At 43.2% G+C, this 10,727-nt stretch overlaps 1 protein-coding gene across 6 annotated transcripts; it reads right to left on the reverse strand.

The window, feature by feature from the left end:
* Positions 1–7,447: 7,447 nt before the first annotated feature.
* LOC136330539 (T-cell surface glycoprotein CD1e, membrane-associated-like) lies at positions 7,448–10,468 on the reverse strand. 6 transcript variants are annotated; one of them, XM_066267488.1, is made up of 7 exons: positions 10,337–10,468; positions 10,114–10,158; positions 9,730–10,026; positions 8,809–9,087; positions 8,297–8,575; positions 7,803–7,896; positions 7,448–7,682 (listed from the first exon to the last, which is right to left on the reverse strand). In XM_066267488.1, exons 1-7 carry the CDS (start codon positions 10,395–10,397, stop codon positions 7,517–7,519), a joined length of 1,221 nt encoding a protein of 406 aa, XP_066123585.1. In that variant the 5' UTR covers positions 10,398–10,468; the 3' UTR covers positions 7,448–7,516. The 6 variants fall into 6 exon arrangements, with proteins under 6 accessions (XP_066123585.1, XP_066123587.1, XP_066123586.1 ...); XM_066267490.1 differs by lacking the exon at positions 10,114–10,158 and having other exon boundaries at positions 10,346–10,468; XM_066267489.1 differs by lacking the exon at positions 10,114–10,158.
* Positions 10,469–10,727: the final 259 nt, after the last annotated feature.

Raw genomic sequence — 10,727 nt, forward strand, 5'->3', positions numbered from 1 at the left:
CTCTGAACTCTGCAAACCACTGTTTCCTCAGTCCTCTATAGTAGTGACTTCCTCTTCCAGGGGACAAAACTCTGCCTTATCCCTGTTGCTCATCAGAGAAAGGCTGTGCCTCCCACACACTGACCCTCCCACTAAGCCTGTCAGTTTTACTCTGGAACTTGAGTTTCAGATTTTTCTTCTTACCTCTCTGGCTCTCAGGTGTCTTTCTTCACCTCAGCTTTCTTTATACTACTTTGAAAATGCCACCATATGGTTTTGAAAGGTTATTTTACCTCCTCAGTCTTTTATTATATCCTCTGTTTAAACAGAAGGCACTGTTAAACTATTGTCTTCTTTAATAAAGGAAAATTCTTTGGTTTATCCACCGAATTCGATCTTCCCTGCATTGCCCTCTCTTCTCTTGCACATTCTCAATGGCTCCTTTTTCTCATTTTATCCCCCTTGTCTGGTCTCAAAACTGCAACCTTGGGGTATCAAGATAATGTGCTACCTGGCCAGGGTATAAAGAGAAAAGCGTTTAAAACTTTTATTTGTCTGGGCTATACTACCACAGACCCAAATCCTAAAATCAAGTTACATAAATACTACAGTTTATACTCTAGCAAAGTTATCTTACGCCATAGCAATTTATGCAAAGAAAAATGACATTTACTATAGTCTATGACCTTCCCTTTAGTTGCTCTTGCCCTTTCAAAGTGGCCCCTACTCCAGAGCCTGATTCCTCGACCACTGATAAATACTCAAATATATTTCTCCCCAACAATGTGAGCAGCAGGTTCAGGTTGAAGTGGGGCCGACAGTCCCCTCCGCAGAAGTTCTTACACCTGGTGCAACTCTGGTCTCAGAAAGAAAACAGAGATAATCCTCTCCTGGAGCTGACATTGCCCTCACAGAATGTGGCTAAGCCAATCAAACAGATCTAACACTAGGCTCACAGGGGCCCACATATTAAATGTTTGTTCTCCAATCCTCTCTCCCTTCCTCAAGTGAGATCCTCAGCAGGGCAGGATATCCAGCACCTGGGCTGCTGACTATGAAGCTCCACCCTACCCAAAGCACATTAGCTGGTGTGCTGGTGCTGATTAAAGAGAGAGAATCCACCTCAGCTGGGCCAGGTGTGAGGAGTCCTTTCTTTGGATACCACTCTAGCAAGGGTAGTTAGGTCCTGAACCGATACTCTGTACAGCTGCCTCTGGATGTGCCAGCCCTGGACCTCTCTGGAAGGAACCCAGCACAGACCAGTGGGAGACACTGCTTGTGACTGGCCCTCGGCAACCTTCTTGGAGCTACAAGCAATCCAGTGTTGGTGGCTGCCTCTGCTGGGCCCAGGTGCACATGGAAATACTAAGCTGCACATTTAGGCTGGCTTTTACCCACACTGGTCCTGGGGAAAAGTCCTCTGAGTCCCACCTCCTGCAGCCTCTGTCTGCTTGCTGGCTGCTTGTTGGGCTCAGCCACTGAAAAAACCTCTGCTATTGTCTAGAGCTTGTGGCAATTCAGGGAATAAGAAGGGTGGTGTGTGTGGCTCTGCCCCTCGGCCCCAGGCTTCAGTCTGTTTAGACTTTTATCATCAACTTTAGTAGGGTGTGGCCCCAGGAGTCTGGTGGGTGTTGCTTCTGAGACCCAGAAGTGTGGTCTACCATATTCTGGACAGTTTCTACGGAGTCTTCCCTGAGGTGTAAGCACCAGTTTTGGACTTGGGAGAGATTGGGAAAAAGCTCTGGCCTCAACACCAGAAAACTGAGTTACTGCTGTGCCCTCTGACTTCCTGGCCTCTCAGAATGACCCATCACCATAACTGGGGTAGCAGAGATTCCTGAGGGCAGAGCAGTTGCTTTTCCCCAGGCTGATGCCACTCAGAGGGGACTGCTCCACTCGCAACTGAGGAATTAGAGAATGACTCAGCACAGGGGTTCTGGTGGCCATCACTCACAGTGTCTCTCCCTGGGCCTCCAACTTGACACTCTCCTCATGCTACTCCTCTCAGCTTTCCCTGCACTGTAGCCCTAGGTAAGTGCCCGTGAAAAAGAATTTCAGTGCAGGCCGTTTAAGATGGGGCCTGTCTCTCTGAGAGCTCCATCTCTTTCTTGCAGACAGAATCCCAGCTCTTTTCACCTCCAAATGCTGTGTGAAGACTTATTCTTGGCTCTGGGGCTCTATACTGGGACTCCAGACCTGGGGCTGAGCACCCACATTGGTCAGGGGAACTGTCCCCACAATGCCAGTCCATCCAGATCTTCAGCCACCACTTGCTCCTGGGCATGGGGCAGCCCTTTCTGTGTCTCCACCCTTCCGTCCAGTCTCAGTGGAGCTTCTTCTGTGAATCTTGGTTATAGACTCCTCTTTGTTTAACACAAAGTTGGTTTTTCAAGATAATTTCTCTTAAATTTAAGTTGTAATCCAATATGATCCTGGGAGGTGACAGTTGGAACATCTGCCTACTCCATCACCATCTTGGAATTCCTCATTTCAATCTCATTCTTTTCTTGCATCTAGTGTTGATGAGACAACTTTTAACATTCTATTTTACTTCAAGGAAAATCTTTCCTCTAAAACTTTCCATTTTTTTTATTATTTTCTAATGAAACATCTTATCCCTGAATTATGAAGTGTTTAGTTAATGTGTGAATATCTCATAATTACTTGTTCATTTTATAATGAGGGGAACATAGCAAAAAGTTAACTATTTTAAAGTATACAATCTATTGACATTTAGTTCATTATATTGTTGTGGAACCATTAGCTGTGACAATTTCCAAAATATTTTTATTACCCTAAAAGAATATTTTATATTTATTAAGTAGTCATTTTCTCACACCATGCCACTATTAAACAATAACTTTCTGTCTCTGAGGAGTTACTTGTTCTGGATATTTCATATAAATGGGATCATACAATATGTGTCTTTCGTGTCCTGATTCTTTTACTTAGCATAATGTTTTTGAAGTGCTTCCTTGTTCTATCATGTATCTACCATTCTTTATTTCCTTCTGCATGAAATACTCTTTCCAACCCTTCACTTTTAGTCAATGTGTATCTTTTATTCTGAATGGATCTCTTGTAGACATCATATATACAGGTCTTGTTTTCTTAAATATGCAGCTACCCTTTGTCTTTGGATTGGAGCATTTGACCCATTTACATCTAAGGTTATTAATATGTACTTATTTATTATCATTTTATTCTTTAAACCTATAAATCTCTTTCTCTAGATTTCTCTCTCTCTCTCTCTCTCTCTCTCTCTCTTTCTTTTCTCTTCTTATAGCAGGCCCTTAAACATTTCTGTCAGTAGTGGTTTTGTGGTAATGAACTTCTTGAGTCCTTTTTGTTTGTCTAGAAGGCATTTTATTTCTGCTTTAATTTTAAATGATACCTTTGTTAGATAGTGTAGTCTTTGTTGTTGGTTTTGTTTTGCATCATATATAATATTTCTCACCAATTATTTCTGACCTGAAGTGTTTCTGTTAAGATGTTAGATATCAGCCATATGGGGGCTACTTTGTAGGTAATTAATTGACTTTGTCTCACAGCTTTTAGTATTCTCTTTGTCTCTTAACTTTGGCATTTTAATTATAATGTATCTTGGTGTGGGCCTCCTTAGGTTTCTCTTTAATGAGGTTCTCTGTGTTTCTTGAACTGATGTGACTTTTTTCTTCGTCAATGTATGGAAGTGTTTATGATTTCTTCAAACAAGTTCTCTATCCCTTGTTAATTCTCTTTTCCTTCAGGAACCCCTATAATTTGGATGTTGTTTCTCTTGATGTTGTCATAGAGGTCTCAGAGCTTTTTCAGTCTTTTTGAGCCTTCCTGTGCTTATATTTATCTTTTCCTCTAAATCACTGATTTGATCTTCCACTTCATATGGCTTGCTGTAGATGCCTTCTAGAGCAGTCTTCATTTCAGATTTTGTATTTGCCATTTCAGACTGGTTCTTTTTTATAATTTCAATGTCCTTTTTTTTTTTATAAATATTTTATTTATTCATTATAGAGAGGGGAGAGAGAGAGAGAGAGAAGGGGGGAGGAGCAGAAAGCATCAACTCCCATATGTGCCTTGACCAGGCAAGCCCAGGGTTTACATGTTTTGCAGTTTCTACCCCATTGAGTGTATTTATTTTCTGCTGTGTCTTGTTCTTTCTGAACTCCTCCATTGAGTGTGCTGCTTCTGTAGATAGCTGAGTCTAGCACTTGTTTGGTCAGCCACCCACCACTATTTGTGTTGGTTCTGGTCCTCTCACAGGATTCTGGTATGGGTTGGCATCAGCCATTGTTTACCACCCACTCTAGGCCACCTGAAAGATCTACTGCTCTGTTCACTGTTTGTGTCGGCATTTTCTGTGCCAGTGCGTAGTGTGGGTGGTGTCAACCTGTGTATATGTATCAGGTTCCTCCTGCTTAGAGTTGAGAGCACCATCTTAAAAGGGCCCAAACTCCATAAATTTTCTCCACTTTTCATCCATTCTACTTCCTCTTGCAGATTCCTGCTTCCCACAGAGTTTTCTGTTGAAAGTCTGTGGTGTGGGCTTAGACAACATTACACCATGCACCCCTTCACAGGTTGTAAAGATAGTAGGTTAGGGCAGCTGACATCAAGATGACATCATTACAGGATCCCTCTATTTCAGTGGGTCTTGGTCAGAAGCTCAGTCTGGGAAAGTGGCTTTTTTCTTCCAGAGTTTAATCCATTAGACACTGATAGATGCTCTAATTATATTTCTCCCCAGTGAGGTTAGCAGCAAGTCAAGATTAGGTGGACTCAACAGTCTCCTCTACAGAAGTTCTTCCAGTTGGGGAATCCTGGTCTCAGGGAGAAAGACCAAGCGTCCTCCACTGGGGCTGACTGTTCCCTTCTAGATAGAAGCTAAGCCCCTCACTTCATTCTAACACTGAGCTCCCAGGAACCCACACCTTGAGTATTCATGCTCTAAGCTTTTCTCCTTTCCTCTGTGGACCATGGCCAGTGTGGCAAGGTATTTGGGAACCAGAAAGGCTGACCATGAAGCTCTGCCCTGTTCAATGTTTGCACAAGCTGCTGTGCAGGAGTTGACCACATAACGTGCAGCTTGCCTTGGCTAGGCCTTGTGTCCAACATGCTCTTTCTTAGGACACACCACCAGCAAGGGTCATTAGATTCTGAACTAATGTTTTCTGTACCTGGCATCAGGATGTCCCTGCCCTGATCATTTCTGGAGGAAACCTGGTGCAGACCAATGGGGAACATTGGCCGTGACTGCCATGACTAGCCCTCAGCAACCTTCTTAGAGCTCCAGGCAAATCAGAGTTTGTGGCTGCCTCTGCTGGGACCAGGTGTACATGGAAATACCAATCCACACACCTAGGCTGACTTTTACTCACACTGGCCATGGGGTAAAATCATAAAAGTCCCAAGGTTCCCTCATTTCTGCCTCTTGGTAGCTCTATGTGCTGGCTGCTTTTGGGCTCAGCCACTGAAATAAAACCTCTGGTAGAGTCTATACCTGGGACAATTCAAGGATTAGGAAGAGTGGTGGATGTGGATCCCATTTCACAGCCCCTGATGTCAGTCTGTCCTGACTTTTTTCACAGAACTTAGTAGGGTGTGGACCCAAGGATTCTGGTGGGTGTTGTCTTTGAGACCCAGAGATGTGGTTTGCCTGCAGTTCAGATAGTTTCTACTGATTCTTTTTTGACACAGAAGCAGCAGTCACAATCATGTGAGAATATGTGGAAAGCTCTGGACTCAATGCCAGGGAACTGAGTCACTGAGGCACCCCCTGCTTCCTGGCTTACTTCTCAGATTGGTGCAGTCTCCTTAAGGTTGGGCAGGGATGTGGAACAGTTTCTTTCCCCCAGGTTAATGTTACAAGGAGTGGACAATTCCACCCAAAAAGATGAATGATTCAGTATAAGGATTGGAGTGGAAGTCACCACAGAGTCTTTTTTTGGGTCACAACTTCACATTTTCCTCACACAACTCCGTTCCTCTTAGCCCTTTCTCTCCTGAGTCCCAGGCAAGTGGCTGTGAATGAGATTTTTTTCTGGCCCTTTAAGATAAAGCTTGCATCACCAAGAGCTCTATCTATTTTTTTGCAGACAGATTTCTCAGCTGTTTTCACTGCCAAATGTTGTGCTGGCACATCTTCTAGGCTATGAGGCTCTACACTGGGGCTTCAGGCCTGGGGCTTAGAACCCTCCCCTTCTGGGCAAACCTCCCTGCATTGAGTCCATTCAGACCCTCCTCCACCGGTCACTTCTGGGAATGGTGCAGCCCTTTCCTCGTCTCCGCCCTCCCTACCAGTCTTGATGTGGCTTCTTCTGTGATCCTTGGATATAGACTCCTCTTCATTTAGTTCAAAGTTCATTTTTTAAGATGAACGTTCTTAAGTTTAGTGGTAATCCTTTTGGTCCTGGGCAGTAGCAGTTGAAACATATTCCTACTCTGTTTCCATCTTAGAATCTTCCTTATTTATTTTTTATTGGATATACTTGGATTTCATTGTTTAAAGAATTAAATAGGTTTTAAATGTACATTTTTATAATGCAACATCTTAATTTGTATTGTGTGTTCACCAGGGAAAGTGAAATCTCTTTTCATCACCTTTTATTTCTGTTAGGTTTAGGTCCAGAGCCTTTTACCAATAGCTTCAATTATCCAGGCTGAACTTTAGGTGACACAGGGCCAAAGAAATTCCCATGATTCTTTATCTAAGCAATCCTTATTCATGTCTTACCTCCACCCAACTCTGGGACACCCTGAGAGTTAGTCATTCCTCATCACTTATCTGAACATTCTTTACTTAGTACCATCTCACCTCTCCCATTGTTTAAATCACAACAGAGAACAGAATTCTTCCCCCTGAAAGGAGAAAGACACCAAACTCAGTCCTATATAGGACGAGGCTTTTTTTTCTCTAGCTGCTGATGCCACTAGGGTCTCAGCCCACCTGACCACAGATGCATAAATAAACTTTTTATAAAATTCACCAGGCCTTGTGCATCCCTCCTTTGTTAACCCAACAATCACCCAGTTACCCTTTTCTGCCTCCTCTAACCATCCTTTTCCCTCTATCCTCTGTTAATCACCATACTGTTTTTTGTGTCTATGTGGTTTTCTCTGCTTAATTCCTTCACCTTTTTTACCCAGCCCGCAAAACACCTCCTATCTGACAACTAGACAACTATAAGCCTGTTTTCTGTATCCATGAGTCTGTTTCTATTTTGTTTGTTTATTTTATTCATTAGATTCCAGATGTAAGTAAGATCATCTGGTACCTGTTTTGAGATTTCAACTGAGCCATCCAGGGAAACTTTCCAGGAAGATTCAGAAACAGACATCTAAATAAGACCTTGATGGATCCATAAACAGGTGCAAAGCAGAAAAACATTGTTACATGATAAGGATGAGAGGTCAAGTTTCCAAATAAGTCAGAATCTTTGTCAGAAAAAACTGTTTTAGAAAAGGCATGCTTTATTTATTAGTATGATCCAGGTTCAAGAGAAGTAGACTATAATTTTATGTATAAGTAAAACTAATAACATCACAGTTGGTTCAAGATCATTTTCCATTTCTTCAACAATTTATTTTTGATCCAAGATCTCTGTGCCAGGCAGAGGTGGTTTCCTGAACCTCTGGGCTCTTGGGTGTTTCCTTCCATGGGAGGGGTAGGGCTGGGTACATGGGGAGGGGAGACATTCTGATTTGAGCTGTGGGAGAAGAAGAGGATTTTAATCTAAAAGACAGATAATCAGAGAGAACATAAAACAATAGAGGAAAGAAATAATAAATGCATAAGTAGTTAAAGAAATAAACAAGAAAAGTCTCACCTGTGCTGTTTAATCCATGAGCCCACCACAACCACTGTAACAAGAGTAACTGCTATAGCCAAACAGATCAATATCAGGGAGATGGGGTATCCATCTGATTGGGGACAAAATAATGTCACTCTATGAGAGACTTTCTATCAAACCTCAGTAAAAGCTTTGCATTTCACAGCTTGGGACCTTCAAAAGAGTTTCCTTCCATATTTTCTAGATCCCTTATTTCAATTCTTCCTGAATCTCTATGTCTGATCTCATCCTCTGCTCTTTTTTACTAAATTATTTGCTCCTTCTTTTATTTTTCTTTAGCACCTCTAATCTTCTCCTTATCTTTTCTTGAAATTTAATTGCTATGAATGTTCCCCATTCCTTACGATTTGTATTTTCCCAATTTTATCTTCTGGTGCATAGCAATTCTATGCATTCTCCAGCTACTCAATCATTAGCCCAGAACTATGGGAAGATTATCATTTCCCAGCAGAGCCCTCGTTCTTTCTCACCCCAGTGGATGATTATATCACGGCCTCCCAGGCTGCTGTGTTTCACTCGGCAGTACAGGCCAGCTGCCTGTCCAGCTGCCACATCCAGTGTTACTCGAAGATACCACGTCCCGTCAGCATTGGGCAGGACTTCACCTAGTCGAGTGCCCCGCTGCTCCTGTTGACCCTGCATCCATATCACCCACACAGGTTTTGGATGAAAGCCAGAGACGTGGCATACCAGCAGCAGACGGCCAGGACCAGGACTGGAGCCTTTGGTCACCCAAGCCTGTGGCTTCACTGAAAAAAGATGAGAAGAAATGGAGTTTAGGAGGCCATCCCAGTTTCAGTTTCATGGCTCAGGAACCTTAGCTGTTTTAGCAATCACTCTTTCTCTTATTGTGGAAGCAGTCCAGAACACACACTCACCTTCTAGCTTCTTATTCTATGCTTCAAAGGGATGACAAATAGTAAAACACTGAAATACAAGGGTTAAGCACTGAACCTATGAGGGGACAGGAGATTGGACTCACCCTGTCGTTCCAGGTCTGACTTCCCTCCTTGCAGGAGGCCTGACAGAAACCGAGGGCAGGTGTCACTGAGAAGGCTCTGCACAACTTCTTTAATAATACGGAAGCGATTAAGCATCTTACAGATACTCTGAGCCAGAATCCCTGCTCCTGGAGATGGCTTCCAGAAATTTCCTTGGAAACTCAGGAAATCTGATCCTTGATATGCTGTGTTTATAAAACTTTCTGGGGCTTTTCCAGAATGCATTGCACAGCCAGCAGATGCCTGGAACTCAAAGGGATCTGGGAAAGACAAGGAAGAGATAATTAATACAGATCAAATTGTAGGGAGAAAAAGTCAACTATCTAGAAAATAAAGGAATTCAAGGGAAGAAACTTCTATGGAAGACTAAAGTTTGGTATTAAAAGTAAAGAAAATCTGTGGGAAGAATATGTTAAAATAATAAAGGAATGTTGAAATAATTAACCTGAAGTGTTAGATGGGAAGACTGTTAGAAAGACAGCAGAACAGCAGGAAGACCTTACTTGGGTGTTGTTAGGTCCTGGTTAGGTTAAGTGAACACTCAGGCCAGGGAGAAGGAAGGGCAGACTCAGTTGTGAAAGGCTGAGCCTCAGGCCAAGGATGAGGGGAAGAAATCAAAAGGCAACAAATATTACAAGAAGCCAGAACATGAGAGTATATTCCAGAGTGTGCAGGGATATGTACATGAAGGTCCTTCTTTGTATTTGGGTGTGAGGGTATGTATATTGCGAATAGTAGAAAAAATGAAGCTAAATAATTAAACAAATAAGTAAATAAATTAAAAAGAGTGAGCCAGGGATACAGAAACAAGGTCAGGAAGTTTGGATAATGGTCAGAGGCCATATAACATCTGCCCTGGTGGGAAATTTCAGGCAAATATCAGCTTTGAAAAGCAAACTCACATTCAAGCTGAAACTGACTGGAAAATGCCTGCACCTCCAGGGGGAAGCTGTGAATGTACAACTGCAATAACGTCAATATGTTCTTCAGCTCTTCCTTGCTGAAATTACCCCCAGACCAGGGCCACAGGAACTGGATGATGCCCGAGGCAGGGTCCAAGCGATGAGTCTGCAGCTCACCCAGCCAGGCTGAGCCCTCCATATGTTGCCAGGTCTGGTTGGCAAAGGAAGAAATCTGAAGCAAGCGAAAGGAGGGGGGCTCTTCTGTTGCTGGATGATGAGGTGCTAGACCTCGGGTTGCTGAAAGACAGACAAGTGACAATAGAGTGCGGGTAAAAGGAATGGAGAGAAAAGCCAATGTAGGAAATAAAAAATGGAAATACTTACAAAGTTTGTACATAGTCCCATATCTTTTTCTCCCTGATCCATATTCTTATCCCCAAAATCAGAAAGAGATAGGGGTCAAGGATGAAGCCTGGCCCTTGCCTGGCATGCAGATTCCAGGGGCGTCTAGTAGAAATATTACTCCCTGTCTCCAGGCCCTCTCCAGAACTTTTATCCACCCTACTTTGCCCAACCACAGGTCTCATTCCACCTGGGTTCTTCTTACCCCCGGTACCTGGCCCATGGCAGAGAATTCCCTTGAAGAGCAGGGGCAGAAGCAGCAGCATTGCAGCTCTGGTAGGTAAGGATGCCTCCACAGGACAAGTGCCTGCAGACTCAGAAATCAGCTTCCCCTCCAAACCCTTTTGAACTCTTCTGTAGTAACTACCCTTGCCACCAAAACAAATTAGCCTCTTCCTCTGCTCACTTCCCTGTTAGAGATACCCAACTGCCTCCCTCAGCCACAAGCCTCCAACAGGGTTTCTCATTTCCCCTCCATCTCTTCCATGTCTGGCTACCAGATTTGCTTTTTGCTCTTGTCTGCCTTCAGACCTCTTTATTGCACCAACAAGTATAAAAGGAGTCCTGATTTTGTAACAATGTCTGCAGTCTGAGGT

The sequence above is a fragment of the Saccopteryx bilineata genome, chromosome 3 (genome assembly GCF_036850765.1).
Source record: "Saccopteryx bilineata isolate mSacBil1 chromosome 3, mSacBil1_pri_phased_curated, whole genome shotgun sequence".
Classification (NCBI taxonomy): Eukaryota; Metazoa; Chordata; class Mammalia; order Chiroptera; family Emballonuridae; genus Saccopteryx; species Saccopteryx bilineata.